The sequence below is a fragment of the Nelumbo lutea genome, chromosome 1, assembly GCF_056320005.1.
Source record: "Nelumbo lutea isolate HS-2025 chromosome 1, American lotus-T2T, whole genome shotgun sequence".
In the NCBI taxonomy this organism is placed as follows: domain Eukaryota; kingdom Viridiplantae; phylum Streptophyta; class Magnoliopsida; order Proteales; family Nelumbonaceae; genus Nelumbo; species Nelumbo lutea.
The window spans coordinates 123,877,611-123,903,401 of NC_142684.1; the positions used below are offsets into that span (position 1 = coordinate 123,877,611).

General features: G+C 38.3%; 1 protein-coding gene across 13 annotated transcripts in view; it reads right to left on the minus strand.

The window, feature by feature from the left end:
* REV1 (DNA-directed DNA polymerase) overlaps positions 1-25,791 on the minus strand; it is a 77,956-nt gene that overhangs the window by 4,102 nt on the left and 48,063 nt on the right. For 5 of the 13 annotated variants that reach the window (XM_088984512.1, XM_088984486.1, XM_088984453.1 and 2 more), the window contains exons 19-26: positions 15,403-15,693; positions 15,243-15,316; positions 12,258-12,317; positions 11,564-12,138; positions 11,403-11,459; positions 4,278-4,338; positions 1,393-1,497; positions 1,186-1,281 (exon numbers count right to left, since the gene is read on the minus strand). In XM_088984512.1, coding sequence (XP_088840638.1) covers positions 1,456-1,497; positions 4,278-4,338; positions 11,403-11,459; positions 11,564-12,138; positions 12,258-12,317; positions 15,243-15,316; positions 15,403-15,693 — 1,160 coding nt within the window. In that variant the 3' untranslated portion in view covers positions 1,186-1,281; positions 1,393-1,455. Of the gene's footprint in view, positions 1-1,185; positions 1,282-1,392; positions 1,498-4,277; positions 4,339-11,402; positions 11,460-11,563; positions 12,139-12,257; positions 12,427-15,242; positions 15,317-15,402; positions 15,694-25,791 lie in introns of those variants that run through there. The other 8 variants (XM_088984540.1, XM_088984517.1, XM_088984524.1 and 5 more) reach the window with 4 other exon arrangements.

Below are 25,791 nucleotides of genomic sequence, written 5' to 3' on the forward strand. Positions count from 1 at the left end.
AGTTTTCTACTTCCTACTATAAAATACTTTTTTATTCATTCTTTTTGAGATTATAATTAAAAAATAGACATTATTAAACTAAAATAATCATTTTGTGTATTTATATACTAGTTTCTTTTTATTATTTTCTTATTTATTAGGGTTTAATCAACACAAACATTGCTACTACTACTACCAATACTTTTTATTTTCTTCTTTTCCTATTACAAAAATAAGGGTTCAGCTCCTATATTTTTTGAATTTTATTTTCCTCCTACCTTTTTGTCTCATGAATATGTTGATTTTCTATACTTTAATATGCAATTTATACTTTTCTTATGAAAATCATGAATAATTATTAAAGAAATATGGTTATGGTACCTAGGGAACTACCCCAAGATCTATGTTTTAACATAAAAAAATCCATCGCATAGGCGACGCCTAGGCGCCCGCCTAGGTGACTAGGTGACAAGGCGCCCCCCAGTCGCCTAGCCTCACCTTGGCACTTTGAAAACTATGATTGTAAAATACTTTTTTATTCTCTATTTTTTTACATTATAATTATAAAATAGGCACTATTAAACTAAAATATTCATTTTGTGTTTATATACTAATTTCTTTTTATTATTTTCTTATTTGTTAGGATTTAATCAATACAAACATTGCTAAATGTTGTATTGAACCCTCAAAGACTTTAAAACCTGAACCAATAAGGAAGAACTTAAAATTTTGTCTAATACTCTTATCAACACATTTTCTACTACTTTAACATGAACTCTATACTTTTCTTATGAATAATTATTAAGGAAATATGGCTATGGTACCTAGGGAACTACCCTAGGATCTATGTTTTCTATATAAAAAAATCCATTGCCTAGGCGACAAGGTGCCCCCCTGACACCCAGCCTTGCCTTGGTGCCTTGAAAACTATGCCACTACAACAAGGAAGCTAATGGAAATTTTCCCTCTAGGTTGCATTTGGTAAGAGTGCAAAATACGTATGGTTTATGAAAATGCAAACTTGGTTTGCTTTTGCATTGATAAATTGTGTAGTATTAAGAAACAAATTTGGTTGTGATGGGTACACTGGAATCTACCTTTTATATCAACCAACTTTGAGTGCAAAAGTTTGACTTACATTTTCAATGCAAACATGTTAGAAAAAATAAATTTACTGTCATTTTCAGTACAAAAATGTATTCTTACCAAATGCTTGCAAAATTGAACCGGAGTGCAAATTCACTTCACTTCAGTGTTTGCACTCTTAACAAACACAGCCTTAAGGAAACAAGTAACCCAAACCTTTCAAAAATAAAGGTGAAATGAGAACCTTGAGAATGGATATAAAACCATAGAAACACTGAAGATGTTGAATAAACAAAAATTCTTTAATCATGTGTATGCAAAACTTACTTGGGGAACAAAACCAGCCTTTTCAAGGAACGGGACAATCTAATATCAGAACTCCTTTGTATTTCAAATATGCAAGTTTCCTCCATAGTTTTCACTGACAGAAGCCTAGAGGAAAGAAATTTAGCAAAAAAGACTGTTAGAATGGAGGCTATTTAAGAAAATTGTTAAAACTGAGATATGAAAAGAGAAAAACCTTACTGAAGATAGATGAAACAAAATGTCAGAGAAAAAAAAAACATTCAATAATTAAATTGCTCCAAGAAGAATAAGTACAAATTCTAGATTATTTTAGCACAATTTCTAAGACAAGTAAAGTTTTCAAGTACCGAGCATTGATTTAAAAGGCATGCCTAGGCACACAGGCAAGGCGCATTTTAGGGTAGGCGTCTCGCCCAGGTCCTAGGCTCAGCCCTTTCAAAAGGCGCATGCATGATGCGCCTTGCGCCTCAGCCCAGGCATGCACCTTTTGAAAGTTTGTCACTTTTTTGCTTCGAGAACCCCCTATTTGGTAATATTGTTCATTCATTCATCTTACTAAAATATCTTTTTAAAAAGCAATTAAAATTATAAAATCATTATTTTTTGTGTGAGAACTAAGAATTTAGGACTGGTTTGGGCTTGCCTCAAGGGGTGTGGCACAAAGGCAGCTCGTAGAATCAGGAATGTATTATGCTTTACATCACATTAGCTACTTTAAGTAATGCAATTGAGGAAAAAAAGAGATTGTGGGTTTTACATGCTTGAAAATGTTTTATATGTTTGATTTTATTTTTAAATTCACATTTGAATATTCTTTACATGTTATGTTTATGTATTTTAATTTCAAATAATAGGTTTTTTAAAAAAATTATTTTAAAATTTAAAGTTTATATTTTTATTAATATTATGTTTAATATTTTTTATTTTTTGGCATTTTTTATTTTTCTAAAATCTTTTCAGCATTTTTTATTACATGTTATGTTTATGTATTTTAATTTCAAATAATAGGTTTTTTAAAAAATTTATTTTAAATTTTAAAGTTTATATTTTTATTAATATTATGTTTAATATTTTTTATTTTTGGCATTTTTTATTTTTCTAAAATCTTTTTAGCATTTTTTATTTTTGCGCCTTGCTTCAAAAAGGTGTGCGCCTCGCCTTAGGCGCAAATTGACCCTTGCTCCTTTTTTGCACCTTGCGCTTTTAAAACACAGGTATTGAGACAGATCCAGAAATTTCAGATAACAATCTATAGAAGAACAAAGTTAGTGCCTGTTTAGATTACAAGGGACAATTTGCACCAGTGAGTATCTAAACTCCAAACTTTATTTGGATGGGGTATATTTGCCCTATACTTTTCTCTAGGGTGTGATATCCTATATCCAAATCTCCTAGAGTCATGTATACTTTGTTGGACTGGCAATATGCAATGAAAGATTTTATCCATGCATAAGACAGGATCTTAGGCAACTGCAGCAGCCTAGGGGCCATTGTGATGGTCCTGGGACTACCTATTCTTGTAAACAAAACAGTTATACCACATCAATGAAGAAACAGATACCAATTGGTATATATATATATATACACACATAATCAACCCATTATAAAGTTGTGCTGAGGATGTTCCAATAACTCTGATGATGTGCTTCTCTTTGCACATTCTCATATATATGGAAATGCAAATAAGATGGTTTCAAATACTAGTAAGGAACTCAACATTGGATGGTTTCCCATCACTAGTAGTGACTCATCCAATGCAGCAACACAAATTGCTGGTAATGATAACCTTCATGGTATGCCTCATACTAGTGAAGAGCCATCAAAAACTAGGTTGCAAAAATTTCTCTACGTCTCATTAAATTCAAGAATGCAACAAGGTCTTATTTAGCAACAAAGGGACCAGACCGTCAACTTCTTGAAAGTTATCTTTTACACTGAAGCACCTATTGCAAGGACGGGAGACATGGAAACAAGGTCAAATTCTAAGACATACTGGAATTTGACTTTGAAAGATGAGAAAACATGGATTCAAGTAAAAGTATCCACTAAAGAACCTGTGCTGTGTAGGAATCCAACAAATGTCAAGTATGGGTCCCTTGATCATATAGGAGACTCGGACAAGGTTCAAAGTTGACAGGTGACCTGTCACGTCACATATTAGCATTTTAAAAGCTTGAAATCTCATAAAGCCTTTATTTAGGCATATTGGTGGCCCTGAAAACCAATACAATACGCCCAATATGGGGCATATTGTATTGATACTTTGAACCTTGGAATCAGAGTAACACTGCATAATGGACCTTCATGGTGAAGCTTGAATTCATGTATAAGTAGACAGATTTGAGATACCAAAAGTTAATTTACCTACTTGTTTGATGGATTTTGCATCATAGACTGAACATCCTATTCAAAGAAGATCTACTTTGGGCAGGTTTTCTGGGTAAGACCAATATCTGTCCAAAGCACCCCTCCCAACTCCTAACCAATGCAATCTTTTTTTATCATTAATAAAATTTTAATGATATGCAACAAATGATAATTACCTAATTAAAGAAAACTTAGGGGTTTAAAGAAAATGAATGTATCCGCATGGATGAAGACATGTATATATGTATATAAGTACATATTCATCAACAAATTATAATTATCTAGTTTAACAAATTCATTATAACAAGATAAATGAATGACCAATTCATTATACAAGCCAGATGAGAAAAGCCATCAACTCCTGTATCAAGTCATCAACCAAAGTCTTAGTTATTAGTTTTTTTAACAAAATTCAAAGTAATATCTAAACATGGTACTTGAAGAAAGCTTCAAGCTAAAACATGACTGTTATCAACAAAGTACATGTAAGCTATCAATGCAGTTTTGAACAAGAAAAAACTTAAGAGAAATATGCTTACCTGAAGATAAGGAGACACAAGGTCATACACCTGAAGAAAAAACCTTGACTTTGTCCCCAACCTAACAATTTTACCAACCTTTAATTAGAACAGTTGAATGCTAGAAATAGAAGTTGTGTTCCAAGGAATAGGGCTCAAGACTCTATCAGCTCAATGACTGAGCCACAACCATGGGAGTGTATATTCAATTCCAGCTAATCTATAAAAATGGAATGACAGAGTTGGCATATTATTTTCTACAGCACCACTCAAATGTCAAAACCTCATTAGTACATTGGGCACCAAATATAGTCATGATGAAGCACTGAGATGCATTATGCAGCTCACTAACTTTTCTGCAGCACACTTTACAGTTATTGCGCTATTTCTAACATGGACACATTCCTCAAATCCAAGTAACTTACAAACCTTATGCTACATCATCCCATCATAAAGATGATGAGCAACTAAGCTTCTGGAATATATATTCAATAGGAAGGGTTATCAATCAAAAGATTTTCCACTATATTCATCTTCAATAATAATGATATTAAAAGAAGTCCTTTAAAGTCACTATGTAACAATACAAAAAGGAAAATCATATATTTCATGAATGAAAGAATGAATTGAAAAAAAAAAAAAAAATCTTCCCTAATTTTTGGGCTCCCCAGGATAGGAACAATTCCTAACTTCAAGAGCCAGAACTTAAGACCAATTTTTTTTACCAAAAAGGTTGTGCACTAGGGTGAAATAACTGTCCAATATAATATTGCAAATTTACTACTGCCTAAATAATTAACCAATTCCATGGTTAATATGCATGTTGAATTAAACAGCAACAATTATCACAAACATGAACCATGACTTTTACAAAAGTATTGCATGGACAGAAATACCAGAATCAGAACCTGACAAGTGCTTGGGAGTATGACATGGCAAGATGAAAAAACATGGACATGCCCATAAAAAGTATACACTAGTAAAATAGTCCATACCTATAGCCAGTGAGGGAGTCTAAACTGTTAGAGAATATCAACCTATTCAAGGGCCTCACCTAACAGCTTAAGCCTTTAGGTTGAATGGTTCTTTGAGATGGTATCAGAGCCATTTTGACTAAGTGGTCTAGTGTTCAATCCTCGTTACCCCCATTATAATTAAATAAGTTTCAGCACAAGGTATTGGTGGGCCTGTGCTTGTTCACGCTTCAAGCCCAATGGGCTTTCGTATGAAGGGGCGTGTTAGAGAATATCAACCTATTCAAGGACCTCACCTAACAGCTTAAGCTTTTAGGTTGAATGGTTCTTTGAGATAAACTAACATTTTCTGTTCAAGAAGTGGAACTTTCATAGAACTAACATTTTATGTTTTTGGAGGAGAAAGATCAAAACTAATTGTCAGTCCTCCATTGCAATATGGCAAGAGATATTTGGGGATCTTCTCTATCTTTAGGGTGGATTAGAGGACCCCATCAGGGTCTCATGAGTTGATAACTGACTTGGCTGTCTATCCTCATTGAGAATCATGATCAAATGTTGTAGTAAGCCCTACCCTTTGCACTTTCTGAGGAGATATTAGGAAAGAGCCAGACGAGAATTTATAAATTCCAATCATTTATCCATTCCCACTAATATTAATGATCTGAATCCATAATGAACTTTCAACAGATAAAACCAATACTTTATTATTCGATGTGTTCATTCTCATGACACCTTGTCTAAGAGTGCCAGGTACCATCATTTTCAGTTAACTTCAGCTTGGAACATCATCAATAGATTCAATGAAGTTCCACATCAAGTACCACGTAGAAGAATATCCAAGTTCCACACAGCTAGACCCATTGATCTTAATGTGTCCTGCTAACACTATTTTTGGGGTGTTTTACTTAAAAGGAAGTTTGCAATTGGCCTCGCTGACCCCAGAGCTAAGACAGAATTCTGTCACATTGGCAGCCAGAATAGCAATTTGTCATACCTCCCATTAATCCTTCCAATTGAGTTGTATTAAATAAATGGGTTCCAATTTTCCATTCAAACTCCACAATCAGATTGTTTCGAATGCTTCTCATTTTTGTCAAAGCTTCTGGGCATGACTTTAAAGATTCAAACCTCCAATAACCTCTGGTCTCTTGAGTACTTCCACATGACCAAACAGAATTATCTCAATTTCTGGACTTCTTGGGTAAAAAAGATTTAATTGCCGTATACATCTTGTGTACTGTTCTTTTTTTCCTTTTAATACATTTTTAATTTACCAAACACCCAATCTCATGGTAGGGGTTCTGCAAATGAAAAACACATTTATCTTTATCTCTTTAGTTTCAGGTGTTGCATACTTCTCAAGCAAGTTCTCAGAAGGATTGACCTGTGGATGAAGATCGTCTTGTACAGTTTTATTAAAATTATCCCTTATAATTTAACAACAGTTCTCTTTGGTTCACACAACTAAGATTTTCTTCAAGACATGTGTCAAAGTAGTAAGTGTAGAGAACAGTGATGTGGGCCCCACAGCTGTGGTCCCACTCTGTCCATAGGGTAGAATGTATCTAGTCACAGCTGTGGTTATTTTGCTGTTCTGTTATTTCTAGTTTCAGTTTTATATTGTTTGTTATTTTTTAGCAGTTATGATGTAAACACCAAGGGCAGATATGTCCTTTCATGTAACTAGCATAACCTATATATATTAACTAAAAGTGGCGGCGGCAGAATATTGACATTCTGTTCTCCTAAAAATCTGTGATCTATTGCTCTTCCATCACACTTTCTTCTAGATCTTCACATTCTCTTCTCATCGAACCTGAAATCTCTTAGTGATCAAGACTGAATAGCAGTCTTGAAAACCTACATGGTATCAGAGCCAAGTTAGGGTTTTTCATGTGAGTCTAATACCAGCCGACCACATGAGAATCTCCTAGGACTGAAAGCTGAAAATGAGGAGTTCGCAGACTGATTCTTGGAGATCGCCAGAGGTACTAGCAGCTGTTGGAAACTTGCTAGGGTTGTAGAGTGTTGGTGCTCAGGAAGGATCAGAGAAGACTAGGGTTCAGGTAACCCTAGAAGGCAGCGAACTATTTTTTCCTTGTAAGTTGTTACTTTTTTAGCAAAAGTTCTTTCAGAGAAGATAGGTTGGACCTATCTGGAGGGGAAGGCCGAACCATTCTAGCTCTTTCTCTCTTCGATTTCCTAGGGTTTTACAGCAAACCCTGGACCGAACTGTGTTTCTCTCTCTAGGGTTTGAAAGTGATCTGCAGCAAGCCCTAGTGGTTGACCGAACCCTGTGATCTACCTAGAGCAACTCTTAAGTTGATTGGTAGGTCCGATCAGATTCTAGGGTTTCTTATTAACCCTACTGCAAGCTAATCTATACAGTTTGGACTGTGCGACTGAATTGCTTCCTTTCAGGACTGATTAAAACCCTAACTTTCCCTAGCATATCAGCTCATGTAGCCACGAACACTGGTTCAGCATCCTCATCTGGCACAAAAAGAACATCTTTAGAGACCTTAGCTGCAGTTCGGGCTGCCATAATACAGCTAGAAAAGGAGGTTGGAAATTCAGCTCAGCCACCACAGCCTCTATCAGCCCCTGTCACATCTGCCTTCGCCCATTCAGGTACTCGAGCTTCAGCCCATCATGCCTCAGCTCCAGGTACTACTGAGCCTTGTTGGGTAATAGACTCAAGTACATCTGATCACATGACTAGCTTGCCTTCACAGTTTACTACTTACCATTTGTCTTCTGGTAGAGATAAGGTATCTATTGTTGATGGCTCCCTGGTTCCTATTTCTGGGAAGGGTGACATCAAGCTTTCAGATACTATGTCCCTATCATCTGTTTTGCATGTGCCTAAGCTTCATACTAACCTTCTTTCAGTCAGTAGTATTACCAAGCATATGAACTGCTCAGTAACCTTCTTCCCTGACCAAGGTGTTTTTCAGGACTTGGAGACGCAGAAGGTGATTGGGACTGGCCGTGAGACGAATGGGATCTATCTGCTCAGGGAGTGGTTCCGTCAGGGAGAGTCAATAGAGAAGTTGTCTTTTGTTTCTTAGAGTGTGAGTCCGGTTATGCTTTGGCATAACCGATTAGGTCATTTGTCTTTTCGATCTTTACAGAATCTGTTTCCCTTCCATGGGTGGATACAGATAATTTTTGTTATTTGTTGATGACCATACCCGCTTTTCTTGGGTTTATCTCATGCGTTCATGAGATGAGGTACCTTCCCTGACCCAAAATTTTCACCAAATGATCCTAACCCAGTTTGATGCCAAGATCAAAGTTCTTCGATCTGATAACGCAAAGGAATACTTTGCCAAATCATTGACATCTTATCTTCTTCATCATGGGGTTATCCACCAGAGCTCTTGCCCTCATACACCTCAACAGAATGGAGATGCCGAGAGGAAGAATAGGCACATTTTGGAAGTGGCTAGAAGCCTCATATTTACTTCCAATGTCCCTATACGCTTCTGGGGGGATGCTATCCACACGGCGGTATACCTTATTAATCGGGTCCCTTCCAGGGTCCTTGATATGCGATCTTCTTTTTCGCTTCTACACCCACGTGAGGACTTGTTTTCTATTCCCCTTAAGACATTCGGTTGCACATGCTTTATTCAGCTTCTCGGACCCCATCCCTCCAAGTTCGAACCCAAAGACTCCAAATGCATCTTCCTTGGTTATGCACAAACTCAAAAAGGTTATTGCTGTTATGATCCTGTCTTCGGGAGGAAGTTTGTCTCCATGGATGTCACTTTCTTTGAGGGGACACCCTATTATCCTCGGGTTGCCCCTCAGGGGGAGAGTAGTGAGAGTGGGGGTTTGAGTTCTTGTCTTCAGGGGGAGAGCAGTGAGAGTAGGGCAGTTCCTTTACCTATTCCATTGGGTGATGAGAATTGCAATGGTGAGGGTGGTCAGAGGGATCAGGAGTTGAGGGTTTATCACAGGCGGTGCTGGTAGGATGATCCTGATCATCAACAGTCCAGACCAGCTCCAATCTCATCTGCAGCTCCAGGTCCAGATACTCCAGTCCCAAAGTCCACAGAGACCTCCCCTACAGATGATCTTGACCTTCCAATTGCAGTCCGTAAAGGGAAACGACATTGTACCACATCCACAGCCCACTGTATTTCCCACTTTTTATCCTATGATCGTCTATCTCCTACCTTAGCTCCATTTCCAATGTCCCTATTCCAAGAACAGTGCAAGAAGCCCTATCCGTCCCTGAATGGAAAGATGCAATGCAAGTTGAGATGGATGCTCTGTTGAAGAACAACACCTAGGAGGTAGTTGATTTACCAAAAGGAAAGAAACCAGTTGGATGCAGATGGGTATTTATGGTGAAGCATAATGCAGATGGATCTATTGAGAGGTATAAAGCTCGGTTAGTTGCAAGAGGGTTTACACAGACTTATGGCATAGATTACTTGGAGACATTTGCACCGGTAGCCAAGATGACTACTATTCGAGTTCTCTTGTCCCTTGCAGCAAGTCACACCTGGCCTTTATACCAAATGGACATGAAAAATGCCTTTCTAAATGGATATCTACAGGAAGAAGTTTACATGTGTTTGCCTCCTGGATTCTATGATGCAGAAGTAGGTAAGAAGGTCTGTGGGCTCAACAATGCTTTGTATGGTTTGAAACAGTCACCTAGGGCTTGGTTCGATAGATTCAGACTAGCACTTGTGAAGTTTGGATAAGTACAAGCCCAATCAGATCATACCCTATTCATCAAGAGGGTGGAGTCCTCTTTGACACTATTGGCAGTATATGTTGATGATATTATGGTCACAGGGAATGATAGCCATGAGATTGAGTCTCTTAAACAGCTTCTTCACCAAGAATTTGAGGTGAAGGACCTTGGTGTACTTCGGTATTTTTTGGGCATTGAGGTTGCTAGATCCAAACAGGGGATCTTTATATCTCAGAGAAAATATGTCCTAGACCTGTTGGCAGAAACTGGAAAGTTAGGTGTCAAGCCTGCAGATACACCAATTGAACAGAATCACAGGATTAGTGCCGAGAGTGGGGAGGAAAGCTCCTATATCTCTGCCTCACTCTGCCAGATATTACTTATGTTGTTACTGTTGTCAGCCAGTACATGCATTCTCCTAGGACCACACATCTTCATGCGGCAGAAAGAATCTTAGCTTACTTGAAGAGATGCCCAGGTAGGGGTATATTTTTCAAGAACAACAATCACATGAAGGTGGAGGTTTATATTGATGAAGATTGGGCTGGGAGTGTTGATGACAAAAAGTCTACCTCGGGATATTGTGCCCTTGTGGGAGGAAACCTTGTCTCCTAGAGAAGTAAGAAACAAAGTGTTGTCTCCTGGTCAAGTGCTGAAGCAGAATATGGGTCCATGGCCAATGGACTAGCTGAAATCCTATGGCTAAGATCTCTACTTGAGGAGTTGGGTATTGAGTATGAGAAGCCCCTGATGCTCTAGTGTGATAATCAAGCCGCCATTAATATAGCACATAATCCAGTACAGCATGACAGAACCAAACACATTGAAGTTGACTGCCATTTTGTGCGAGAGAGGGTCTCATCTCAAGAAGTATGCCTCCCTTACATCACATCCAATATGCAACTAGCAGACATTCTTACTAAAGTCGTATCAAGAAAGAAGCTAGAGGCGGATCTATACAAGTTGGGAATGATGAACATATACTCCCAACTTGAGGGGGAGTGTAGAGAACAGTGATGTGGGCCCCACAGCTGTGGTCCCACTCTGTCCGTAGGGTAGAATGTATCTAGTCACAGCAGTGGTTATTTTGCTGTTCTGTTATTTCTAGTTTCAGTTTTATATTATTTGTTATTTGTTAGCAGTTATGATGTAAACACCAAGGGCAGATATGTCCTTTCATGTAACTAGCATAACCTATATATATTAACTTAAAGTGGCGGCGGCAGAATATTGACATTCTGTTCTTCTCCTAAAAATCTGTGTTCTATTGCTCTTCCATCACTCTTTCTTCTACATCTTCACATTCTCTTCTCGTCGAACCTGAAATCTCTTAGTGATCAAGACTGAATAGCAGTTTTGAAAACCTACAGTAAGAAATGATTAAGTGCTAAAAATTTAACAATAGATATGACATTAAACAGAATGGGATGGAAAAATAGGATTCATATAGCCCATCTCATATAGTTGGGATAAGGCTTGGATGATGATGATGACAACGATGATGTATCAATGCTATTTCACAATTGGAAGCAAATATCGATCAAAGTTGGAAACAGAAATTAATGCATAGAGAAGAGGCAGCATAGAATGAGTTTGTATGCTAAAAGTGTAGATACCTTTTCAGAAGACGAAAGCAAATATGTATCTCCTCAATATCAGATTCTATATTTAATTCAATATATTGCTTAAGAAGCTCGCACAAGCAACAAATAGCTCTGTCCCTATTCTCATAGCTTGCATCCAGAGGTAGATAAGGCATAGAAATTACACTTTGCAGAACTGAAGATAAGAGGCCAGTTTGCCCAGATTTGCAGTACATTTCCACAAAAATATTCAGTATCCAGCAATTACTGACTTTGAATTTCTCTACCCATTCTGGAGGATTTCCAATGCAAATATTATTGCTTGAAACAAAACCTAAATCTCCCATATGGTTATCTTCTTTCTTTACTCTTCCTGTATCATGTTGATATTCCTTTGTGGAACCTACAGTAGCTTCACTGGAGTATTCTGTTCTGTGTGCAGGAAGAACCTCTAGTATGTCGACCTTTATTTCTTCAGGTAACTGCTGCAGAACTGATATGTCCACTTGACTTAAAGATGCAGGCATAAAATCAATTCGATCTTCACAAGAATTTGTAAGCTGCAAATTTGAGGATCCTGGTGTAGTAGCGGGTAGTGACTGCATTTCCTGAAAATATCATCAATTTCTCACTATATGAGGACTATAGGGATGATGAACTACTGGAGACAAACAGAATAATTTCTTACTGCATGAGGGCCATAGGAGTAAAGGACACTAAAATAAACCTGTCTTGGCTTTTCCACATCAGAAAATGGCAGTAGTAATTGTTCAACATTCAAGGATTTCTGCATTAGAACAAGATGAGAACTGCATCAGAAGCCAGCCTAAAGCACTGATGCTTCCTGAGTAGTAGCATTTGTTACCATCAATTCATAAAATATAATGAAGTGCCACCTGTCAATGTAAAAATTCTGAGAAACCTTAATAAAATTGAGTATGCAAGAATTGCTGATCCAGAACCAACAGTGTCATACAAACATGGCTATCAGATTCTTAATGGCGGTATGGTAATATGGCCTTTCCTGCCAGGTTATTACCAGAACTAACAGTATCATACAAAGGTACAAATATAATAAGTATATATCAAATAACACTAATGCGTTGTATGTTTGTGTGTGTATATTATCCTTTTGCTTCAAGTTAATGGCCCAAAATAATCCACAAATAACTCAGTATATCAGCTCCTTTACATCCCATATCATATTCACCACCAAGCCCATGGAGTTTGTTAAGAGTCCTGTTATACTGGTTTCAGCCCTAGGTTTGAAGAAAAAGAGGAGAAAGAGAGAAAGAAATAGAGAAGAACGAATGAGAAAAATTTTATTAATGAAACCATTATGTCCTGTTACACTGGTCAACTCTCAGTCGACCAGATTTGTTTATATATTTGTGAGAGTTATACAAAGACTGTTAAACCCCTACATAAGTATGGAACACCCTACATTTGTTTATCCACAAAATTTACTCCAGATGGAAAGGTGGGTAGCTACCTTAAAATTTTATTAATGAAACCACTATGTGCAAAGAAAATTACAGGGGAGGACATAGCCCACCTTGCCCCAAGCCCAATACAAAATGCACACCACACTCAAAATAAAACCCAAAACCTATTTGCAATGAAGTTTCGGAAGAAATAAGGCATCATCAAACAATAAAAATGGAACAGAATGTGGAAGAGAACTCTTGAAATCAAAAAGAAAACTCTGAGAGTTATCACATGCCACATTTGCCAAACCATCATACACTGCATTTCCTTCTCTGAGGATGAGAGAAATCAATCTGCATATCAGTCGTCATGTCTGAGATTTCATCCACCCAAGGGAGAATGGTCCAAGGGGGTGGGGACAAACCTAAAAGGAGTTCAACCATCATTTTTGAGTCACTCTCTATGATGATAGGTGAGAGGCCCAAAGATTTAGCATGGAAAACAGCATCACATATGGCTCTACATTGAGCAACAATGTTAGTTGTATAACCGTAATGAGACGCAAAGGCAAACATAAATTGCCCGTGATCATCTCTGGAAATACCTCCACCACCCAAAACTCTTGGATTGCCTCTTGAGGCTCCATCTACATTTACTTTTACCCAGCCACTTTTAGGACAACTCCAAAGAACTAGGCAGGATCTTGGACAACGGGCTGGAATGGCCTTAATATTTAAAGCTGTAAGAGTCACTTGATCCAAGAAGTTTGGACCATGTCTAGGAGTAGTCCTGCGGATTTCTTGAATCCAATTCAAGATCTTTAAAATGAGCATGTTGAGTTGTTTGATACCGACCCTCATATTTGCATTGGCATCTTTCTCTCCAGATTCCCCAAATGATGAAGAGGGTAATGTAGCAACAATTTCTCTCACCTGTTTATTGTAATTTTGTCCTTGAGCAAGTCAGAACAGAACTCTAGCACAAGCTGACTGGGTCTGAATATACGGAATGTTCAAGAGATTGCTGAAAGTAGTCCACACTTTGGAAGTTAACGTGCCAAAAACACTACCGAGGCTCCGATTGGCAAAGCAATTGGGTTTTCAACAGGTGAATGTGGAAGGGGATTCAAAAGTTGTTATATCTTGGGCAAGATGTAACAGACATGTCCCATGGACCCTCAAACATATTTTCAGGGAAGTGAAAAGATTAGCAAAGGATATAAGTGCTGATTTCAGGTGGATCAGGAAGAGTGAAAATGGGTTAGCAGATACTTTAGCCAAACAAGGAGCTGCAAGGTAGCATCTATATTGGGCATCTTTGTAACTTTAGTTGTAGTTCTTGGGGATGACATTTGGGTCATCAGACTACTTAATCCCATATATTTTTAATTAATGAATCAATCTTTATTGCTGATCAAAAAAAGTGGTAGAAAGACATTAACTATCATGAGAAGGATGCTCCCACTACAACTCAATTCTCCTACTACCATATAATTTGATTTTTCTTCCTGCTAACATTTATGGAATTATTTAAAAAAAATTACTTTATATGAGTTAGACTATCAGTTTAAGTGTTTGCTCCCAGGCTATAGAATTAGAAATTTTTAAAAGCATACTATATATGAAGAGTAATTTCATAGTGTTTGTTGTCACTCCTTTCTGTTTCAATCCCATGCCTTACTTAGCTTCCTTGAATCAGAAGGTGTTTTCGTAGTATATACAAGTTACAACACTTACAAGAAAGGTATAGATGACCAAAGAATCTTCAATATGGCAATGTAGTTCAAGCATCCAAAGTATTCTTATCATCATCTTTATTCATGGGGTAAGTTTCACCCCCACCCTTGCCATGTGGCACAAAAAACCCTTGCCCATAGATCCTTCTTAGCAGGCATTTTAAAATGTTATGAAAATACAATGGATGGCTAATAATAATCAAGCAAATCTCCAATACAATGTGAGGATAGACACATGTGCCCAGGTCCCTTATGAACAGTTTGGACAGGCCACATGATGCTCCATATAGAACAACTGTTGAGGTCATCAGCCATCTATAGATGAACCCAATTAGTAAGTAAATGTAACTTGCTACTTTCACACTCCAATGCACCAGAAATCTAAAAGGGAGAGGTCAACTTAGTTTCTGCCGTGAGGATTATAGACAAAATGCCTAATCACAGGGCATAGAAAGCAGTGACAATAAAGAAAAGGATAAACACATATACAATAATGTAAAGCCAAAAAAAAAACAAAAGCCAAAAAAACAAAAAAGTTGAAAGGGTAACCTTGTCTTCAGTTGGAATGCCATCTTGGCAGACCATATGTGGAAAAAGAGGTTTTTTACCCTTGTCTTTTACACCTGAATTTCATAAACTTACAATGTTAAAATACACTTGAAAAATAGTATAGCATCAATGCTGAATGGGTAGACAGGAGAAATGTTACCTTCAACTTTTACACGTGATGTACTACAAATGGAACTGCTTACTCTGTCAACCTTGCCTTTACCTTTTTCAATTAAATAAATCAACTTCCCACCATACATTTCATTTACTTCTGAAATGATTTCTGAAGGAAGACTCTCTATAACACCCATATCAAGATGGCTCAGTGGTGGTAATGATGAGACCTGATTTAAACAAGCTTTACTTGATTGATTAGTGTGCATTTGACATGAAGGACCATTCAAATTATTGAATTGACGAGACTTTCCATCTGAACTCTGTTTCCCACAATCTGCACAATTTTATTGCATTGTTTTATACAAATATGACAGCAATAAAACCTCAGGCAATACAGAACTATTTAATATAAAACAAAAAGAAAATCATAATTGGAAAAGGCAACATGTTTAAGCATTTTATTAACTAATTAGGCAAATGCAGATGCATAACAATAGAACCAGAACAAATCAGACCCTCAAGTGTCAAAGAAAGAATGTGAATTGTTGTAGTGGCAACAACCCAGGTATATCAACAACCAGACCACTACACATGTTGGAATCAATGTAGCATGGACAACCCACATTTGGAGGAGACTCACAAGTCAAGGCATGTTCACAAGTTGACTTGTGTCCAACTCTTCAAAACACAGCTCACCTCCGCTATTGTGAAGATCAAGAAGATTTTCCAAAATGCTCACCACATCAATCATCCAAAATTGCAAATCCTCAATTTAAACATCTCGATGTAACAGTGGTCCAACCATTTAAATTGTCCAATAGAGCACTCTAGTATGTCTATTTTACCAATTTACACTTACACATAGCTCATGGCCCATTGTTTATTGGATCTCTTCCAATTAATATTGGAATTAGGAAAACAACGAAAAACAACTAATGTAGCTGAATGGAAAACAGGCAATTGCTATAAGATTAAATTGTCCATTGTAAATTATAGTTTAACCATTTAAGCTGTTATACTCATAAAAAAGGCCATTATCCAATGTTTGCCCCGGCCATCTAGGGTCCCGGGAAGGTGGACCAGATATAGACCTAACTGTTGTGGAACAAAAAAACCAGGACCCAAAAAAAAAAGAGAAAAAACAGGAAGCAAAACACACACACACACATACAAAAAAAAGCACAGAGATTTACATGGTTCGGGCGTTCGGCTTATAGCCTACGTCCACAAGCATTAGAGGAGAAGAAATCCACTATAAAGCAGTAGAGATTACCAATAACATGTTTAGAGCCTCTCTCACCAAACCCTACCTCCCAATACACCTGAAACACCTTCTCATACTCACTGTCTAGTACACTCCCGCACTTACATGGGTCCATACCTCAGCTTCTGCCACAGACCACTGCGAAATTTTTCCCTTCGGGTTTTTTCTCAACTTTAGTCCAAGCAGATTGCAACTAGAAATCAAGGCACCAACACAACACTGACGTTTATCATTTTTGCACAAAATAGCCACTCGGTCACAAACCTTTGTTTTCACATTTGTCAGCCTGAGTCATATTAAAAAATATTAAATATGTAAAGCATGTCCAGGAAACCCACTTTCTTGGATACATTGAGTTGTATTCCCAGACACATGTCAGAGAAGGTTGCAACAATGGAAGAAAGTTCACCCAAACAAGTTATTTGTTGCCAGTTTTAGAAGTGCGGGGTCCAATCAAGAAAAGCCACTAAACTCTACACTTAGGCATGGGATTGTTTTCCTTTTTATTAGAGATCTATTTGATACTAGGAAAAATCATTTTTACATTGAAAGAGAGTAATTCAGCAAAGGTTATAAGCAAGGGGGAGAATGTTAGACAGTTTTGTATGCCCTTAGCTTCAATCAAGATGATGTACTTTATGAGTTTATTGTAAATGAATAAAAGTGCATATTTGATTCATGTTCCCTTGGTATATTTCTGTGTAATACCCTTAAACTGGACACCTAATGAGATTCGTGTTAGTTTAGAATGTTCACAGCCAGTGGGTCGGTCTGGGGAGACCTATCCTGACAAGGCTGACACTGTGGTGCCACCAAGTCGGTTGGGGTGGCCTGTCTCAGCTGCCAGGGTGAGACCCTAGGCACATACAGTGTAGGATTAATTGAATCTATGAACTGGACAAAATTTCCAGTATTGCCCTGGACCTTGGAGATTAATGGGCAAAACTGGAAAGTTACACCTAACCCCTAGACTCGATTATGATACTACACCAGGTGTCGGATTGGGCTGTCTTTGATATACCAATCAGTGAGATCCTTAGCGGGGGTCAAAACTTGTGTATGTTGGGACAGTTTGAGAATTCATCTGAGTGGATGATCATAGTGACAGGATCAGTCCCTTTGTCGGACAAAGGTAATGATCGGGGATGCACTCTCACTGATGGAAACCAAGACTGCCGACAACCGATTTCAATCATTGAGATTTGTTTTGCAAAATGTATTTTATATGAGATATAAAAGTATATATATTATGGTTTCGAAATGATTTGCAAAAAGGTTTTAATTCCCGGGATCCATATAAGCAGAGAGTGCAACACTGTTCCTTGCAGCCGAGGGAGAGGTCTTCTCTTGTCAGGCAGTGTATGATCATTATGGGCTGAGAGGTTAAGTGTAAGACCATTGAGAATAATACCTGATGGGCTAATCTTGCATCTGCCCACAGTCCCTGAGTGTTACAAGGTGGCTTGGCCCAGGGACCACTTAGGGTAAGTGTTGGGCCCATAGAGCCCATAAGATGGGTTTCAGAGGGTGCATTGTCCATAACAGTGTATTCGACCAGGCCCCGTAACAAAGGTCGGGCTGAACCCATGTGGCTGATGTGTAGATCAATGTTTGGGTTCCACGCCCATTTGGAAGGCTAAGTGAGTACATAACCTTAAATGGGTTATGTACTCACTGGACAGCAGTTTGGAAGGCTAAGTGAGTACATAACCTTAAATGGGCCTTAAGCCCATTTCGAACTGGGCTGGTTTGACCAATCAATTAAAAGGGATGAATTCTGAGATGGATCAGCTGATAGGATTGGGCCCAGACCCTATCCACTTAGAGAGTTCAAGATCTAAATAAGATTTAGATCTGGAAGCCTCCTAATTAGATTAGGAGATGGCTAATCTGATCTGTAGATAAGATGAGGGTTATCCCTTATCACTTAAAGGGACTTTTAATCCAAATATGATTTGGATCAGTAACTCCTAATGGGATTAGGAGTTGATCCCTTTAAGTCTATAAAAGGAGGAGGGGGCGGCAGCCTTTTGACATGCAACCAACATACTCTTGTCTTCAGAGCTGAAATCACAAGAAGAGAGAATTCTGCACCCTGCGAATACTCTCTTGCCGCCTCGTTCCCGCAGCCACCGCCTCCAGTAGTTCGATCTCCTACTCTCTACAGGAGTAATCAAGATTTGATCTTGATACCAATCTTTTGGGGAAAATATTGATTGGAGCTGTATCCACAAGCCATCATGTTGATTCTTGCGAAGGGTCAAGTTCTTTTGGAAGAACATTGTTGATTCTGCTCCATCCTACACTGTGCCATCTTCAGTGGGAGCAAATTTTGGATCCTTCCTTGGGTGTGAACACCTCCATTGGGAGATACTGTTTCTCTGTATCAGGTACATCCTCCCTCTTACTCCTTTTGGTTCAGATCTGGTTTGGTTAATGGTTCTAGATTGATCCTTGAAAAATATGTTTTTCTAAAATAGGGAACTCGATTCCCTGAAAAATGGGAAAAATTTTTGAAATTTGCCCAGTCCATTCCGCAACTTTTAGGCGTCCATGTGATGGATATCCCATCCCTTCAAAGACTGCAGAGTTTGAACTTCAAAAAACTCTTTATGCCAGGGAGATCAACCATGGAAGCTATCCTCCCATTGAGACAATTGATAGAAAAGTTTATAGAGAAGAAGAAAAACCTCCATATGATATTCATTGATCTAGAGAAAGAAAATGATAGAGCTCCTAGAGAGATATGATATAATGGGCCTTGAAAATTGGAAAGAGTACCAAATAGGCATGTGGACTTAATTAAGGACATGTATAAGAGTGCAACAACCAATGTTAGAACGCCTATGGGAGGGACATTGGAGTTTCCAATTACAATGGGACTTCACCAAGACCAAGCACTTGGCCCTTATTTATAAGCACTAATCATGGACCAGTTGACTAAACATATTTAGGAGGAGGTTCCGTGGTGCATATTGTTTTCTGATGACATAGTATTAATTGATAAAACTAAATAAGGATTAAATGCAAAATTAGATTTTTGGGAAAATTCCTTAAAAAACAATAGGCATTAGAATAAGTAGAACAAAACCATAATATATGAGAAGTAAATTTAATAACAATAGGAGTAGAAATCAAGAGACTGAATTGAAGACCAGGAGATATCTCAATATGACATTTTCCATTACCTTGGTTCAAGAATCGATAACAAGGGACAAATTGAGGAGAAATGCTGCTCATAGAATTAGAGCAGGATGGGCAAAGTGAAGGGGTGCATCCAGAGTTTTATGTGATAGAAAAATACCAATTAGGCTAAAGGAAAATTTTATAACAATTATAAGGCCAGCATTGTTGTATGGAACAAAGTGTTGGGCAATCAAGAAATAACATGTCAAAAAAAAATGAGGCAGAAAATTGAATGTTGAGATGGATGAATGGGAAACTAGAAAGGTTAGAACAAAAAATGAACTTACTTGAAGAAACATAAGAGTAGCTCCAACAAGTAGTTAAATGAGGGGAAGTATAGTAATGTGGTTAGAGCACATGCAATGAAGACTATCAACGGCACCAACGAGAAAAAGTGATCTGTCACAAGTTGAAGGGGCTAGAAGAGATAGGGGAAAACCAAAAAATACATGAAGCAAAATTGGCTAATGGCTATCTAATACACTAGCTACATATACTAGTAGTCACTCTCATCCACTCTAAACGTTCCATGGTATGTTTCATAGGATTAATCCCTCTAGTATTGCAATTTCGGATATCACATCTATTCTTATATGCAGGAAGAGTTATACTTCTATTCATTCATCAAGATATTTCTGTCTATATAAGCATATTAAACAACTTAGCTATAATATGCCCATCCCAGCCATGCACTTCCAAACTTATATGAGAATAACATCAGATCAAATATCTTCCTATCTTCATCTTCAACATAGTTGTCAAGGCGACAAGGCACCCTTTGAGGCTCGCCTCACCTAATCGCCAAGCAGTTTTGTACTATGTATTGTAAAATACTTTTTTATTATTTATTTTTTTGACATTATAATTATAAAATAGGCACTATTAAACTAATATATTCATTTTGTGTGTTTATATGCTAAGTTGTTTTTATTATTTTCTTATTTGTTAGGATTTAATCAATATAAACATTGATAAATGTTGTATTGAACCCTCAAAGACTTCAAAACCTGAACCAATAAGTAGAGAAGAACTTAAAATTTTGTCTAATCAACACATTTTCTATACTTTAACATGAACTCTATACTTTTCTTATAAAAAATATGAATAATTATTAGGGAAAAATGGCTATGGTACCTAGGGAACTACCCTAGGATCTATGTTTTCTATATAAAAGAATCCATCGCCTAGGCTGTTGAGTTGGGCCTAGTTGTTTTTATTCTTATTTTAAGTTATTTAGTTAGGAAGTCATTGGGCTTTAGGCCCATTAGTTTATGTTTTTAGATTGTGACTGTTCAGCTACTTTAGTAGCCACCCTACTAAGGGCTTTCTTGTAATATCTCATCCTTTAAAGTTAAGTATAAATTATAATGAGGGGTTGGCAGCTAGGGTTAATCTAAGAATCCTGAATGACTTCCTACTCTTTTCTTCTCTACTACCAAAATCTTCATCTTCTTCTTTCCCTTCACGAGGAATTCAACTAAATCTACAATCAGTGATTTCTACTTGGTATCAGAGCAGGCCGAAGGTTCCTTGAGTTTTTTTCTCATGCAGCCCTAGATCGGATGATTGCATGGTGATTTAAGAGGCTGATCGAAAATCTCAGGTAAGCCCAGTTTTTGGATTTTTTTGTGGATCTGTTTGCCCTGTAGCTGGTCTAGCGTTTCTCATCAAAATCAGGAAAAACTGGAGAAAGGGGAAGAGTCATGTTTTTGTTGGACTCTTCAATTTTGACCTAGGAAGTGGCACCCTAATTCTTTAGGGTTCCTTGGAATTTTCTATAGGGGGCGGTTCAAGTCCTGCCTGATTTGGAGGCTTCTAGAGAGAGCGTTTCTCATCAAAATCAGGAAAAACTGGAGAAAGGGGAAGAGTCATGTTTCTGTTGGACTCTTCAATTTTGACCTAGGAAGTGGCACCCTAATTTTTTAGGGTTCCTTGGAGTTTTCTATAGGGGGCGGTTCAAGTCTTGCCTGATTTAGAGGCTTCTAGAGAGAGCGGCTGCCTCTTCTCTCTCCTCTCCCGTCCCGTAGAAAAGGAATCTTTTGTGGGAAGACAGTCTACGACACCAAAAAGGTGTTGTTGGTTCCAAAAGTGTTTCGTTTGATCTTCTTGCATATTTCAGTTATTTTCTTTACACTTTTTAAGGAGCATGGAGGGTCATGGAGTTGAAAAAAAGCCTAGAAGTGAAATGGGACCAGTGGGAGAAGGTGTTGGAGACCTTTTCGAGACTAGGACCATTACTACAGTTAGATTGGATGGTGCAAATTACTTAGAATGGTCAATTTGCAAAGATGGCCCTTGGTGCTCGTGGGAAATTAGGGTATATCACTGGTGAAGTGAAACCCGAAACTAGCAACTCCTGGTGGGTACAGGAGAATTATTGGTGATGACTTAGTTGTGTAACTCCATGTTGCCCCATATAAGTAATTTTTTTTTATGGGCAAATACAACTAAGGAAATATGGGATGGGGTTACAGAAACCTATTCACAGAGGGAGAATGTTGCTAGGGCTTATTAGTTGATAAATCAGATTATTTCTACAAGACAGGGAGATAGACCTGTTGCAGCCTATTTTTTTCAGCCCTTAAAACCCTATGGTAGGAGATTGACCATTTAGAGACATTTGCTTGGGAAACCACTAAGGACGCAACTACCTATCAGAAACATCTAGAGAAGTATAGGGTGTTTGAATTTCTTATTGGCCCTAATCCTGAGTATGATATTGCAAGACAGCATCTTCTTTCCAGGGACAGAGTTACCCTCTTCCAAGCATATGCCTTAGTGTCAGGGGAGGAGAGCAGGAGAGATGTGATGATGAAAAATCCTGTTTTTGATCAGTCTGCCCTGGTGAGTACTGTGAAACCTAAACAAAGTGGAGATTGGGGTGGCAGTGAAATCAAGAAAGAAGATAAAAGAGATTTGATCTGTGACTACTGTAAGAAGCCTAAACACACAAGAGATACTTGCTGGAAGCTTCACCCACATCTTGTGCCGAATAGACTGAAAAATAAGAAGGGAAATGCTCACATGGAAGTTACTGGTGACATTCCGGCCCCTCCTACTATAGCTTCTCTGGAGTCTGTTGCAGCTGCTATAGTAAAAGTCGAACTTGAGAGGTATGGGCAACTTCTGAACCAACGAGATACAGTCAGTTCCAGTTCAGCAACAAGCAGACAGCAAGGTACAGGTGGTACTGGTGCAGCCCACTCTACTTCCTTTGTTCACACAGGTAGTTCACATGTCACTGCAAATTATGTTTCTACTTCAGGTAAGGAGGGACCTCCTTGGATTATAGATTCTGGAGCCTCAGAGCACATGACCCATAGCTCTACTATTTTTTCCTCTTACCAGCTCTGTTCTGGCAGAGATAGGGTCTCCACAACTGATGGATCCCATGTTCCCATTGCTAGGAAGGGATCTGTCAAGATTAGTGATTCTATTTCCCTTCCCTCTGTCCTTCATGTTCCCAGATTGAGCACTAATTTGTTATTTGTTAGTAGTTTGATTAAGAACCTGAACTGCTAAGTAATTTTTTCTCCTGGTCATTGTATTTTGAAGGATCTGGATTCAAAGAGGACGATTGGGAGTGGTCGTGAAGTGAATGGAATCTACCTCCTGATGTGCTTCCTCCTCATCAGAGTCATCATGTCAGCAGAGATAGTGAGTCAGGGTCTGTGGGTCAAATTATGCTTTGGAATAATCGTTTGGGCCATTTACCTTTTTCTTCTTGAGTCTTTTGTTTCCAAAACTTTTTGAGTCTGTTAGTTTGTCAAGTCTGGAGTGTGAAGGTTGTCAACTTGGAAAGCATTGTAGACATTCATTTAAACCTAGTAATAAAACGTGTTCTTCTTTTGATGTTATTCGTTCTGATGTGTGGGGACCTTACCATGTTCCTTCTATGGGAGGCTATTGATATTTTCTCTTATTTGTAGATGATTTCTCACGATACTCTTGGATTTACTTGATGAGATCCCGCGATGAAGTATCATCCTTGGTGAGGCAATTTCATCAGATGGTGCTAACACAGTTTGGAACAAGAATAAAGGTGTTCAAATCAGACAATGCCAGGAAATATTTTGAAAAACACCTTGTCTCATATCTGTTAGAATATGGTGTTGTCCCTACAGTCCACAGCAAAATGGTGTTGCAAAAAGGAAGAACAGACACATTGTTGAGATTGCAAAAAGCATGATGATCACATCTATAGTTCCAATTCGGTTTTAGGGTGATGTAGTTCTCACAGCAATATACCTAACTAACAGGATGCCCTCTCGTATACTTGGATTCAGCACCCCATTCAGTCTCCTTTTTCCTGAGGGGGGAGATGTTTCATATTCCTCTCAGGGTGTTTGGGTGTGTCTGCTTTGCATATATCCTTGTTCCTCACTACTCAAAGCTTGATCTCAAGGCAAAGAAATGTGTCTTCCTTGGATATGCAGAAAAATCAGAGAGGGTATTACTGCTATGATCCAATCTCTAGGAGCTGGTATGTTACCATGGATGTCACCTTTTTTGAATCCACATACTTCTTCTCAAAGAATCCTTCTCAGGGGGAGTGTTTTGGGGAAGTGAGTCAGCAATCCATTCCTCTCCCAGTTCTAGTCCCTGTGTCTACTCCTGTGCTTGACCCTCAAGTGTCAACTACCTTACCACCTCCTTTGCGTCCTACTTCTCAGCATTACTCACGATAGAGACTTCACAGAGAGGTTGATTCCACTACAACAGAACTCACATCACTTCCTGTTGGTTCCTTGGAGACTCCAGATTCAGCTGACATGGATTCAGGTATTCCTCTTGATTACTTAGAGACCTTTGCACCAGTTGCAAAGATGACCTCTATTCGGATACTTCTTTCTCTTGCTGCCACATACTCTTGGCCCTTGTTTCAACTTGATGTGAAGAATGCTTTTCTAAATGGGGATCTGCAAGAGGAAGTGTATATGGATCTTCCTGTTGGCTTCTACAGTGATGCTGAAAAGGGAAAGGTATGCAGGCTTAAGAAGTCACTTTATGGCTTGAAACAATCTCCTAGAGCATGGTTTGACAGATTCAGAAAGGCCTTGATTGCTTTTGGCTACACTCAAACTCAATCCGGTCATACCTTGTTTGTGAAGCGAAGGGGATCTTTGGTGTCAGTCCTAATTGTTTGTGGATGATATTGTTGTCACGGGGAATGACCTAAGTGAGATTGATTGTCTGAAAAGAAATCTACATAAAGAATTTGAAATAAAGGATCTTGGAGAACCGAGATACTTCTTAGGCATTGAAGTTGCAAGATCAAACATGGAATTTTTATCTCTCAAAAGAAATATGTCTTGGATCTTCTTCAAGAAACAAGGAAGCTTGGAACGAAGGTAATCAGTACCCTTATTGATCAGAACCATAGAATCAATGCATCAGAAGGTGAGCCAGTAAAAGACAATGGGAGAAATCAGAGACTTGTGGGTCAGCCGCTATACTTGTGTATGACAAGACTAGACATTTCCTATGCAGTAAGTGTGGTAATTCAATACATGCATGCTCCACGAGTCCAGCATTGGGAGGTAGTTGATAGGATTCTTGCTTATCTGAAGGGACACCGGGCAGAGGCATATTGTTTACTGATCATGGACAATTGAAATTAGAGGCTTACACAGATATAGATTGGGCAAGATGCCTTGATGACAGGAGATCAACTTCAGGAGTGTGCACCCTTGTTGGGGTAACCTTGTCTCGTGGAAGAGTAAGAAACAAACAATGGTGGCAAGATCAAGCGTTGAAGCTGAATACAGGGCCATGGCACATGGAGTTTTAGAACTTCTCTGGATCCGTTCCCTATTAGAAAAATTGGTGTACAAGCAGAAGAACCTATGATGTTGTACTGTGATAACCATGCAGCAATTAACATTGCCCATAACCTAGTCTAGCATGACCGAACTAAGAACATTGAAGTGGATAGACATTTTATCAGAGAAAGAGTGACTTCTGGAGAAGTTTGTCTTCCAT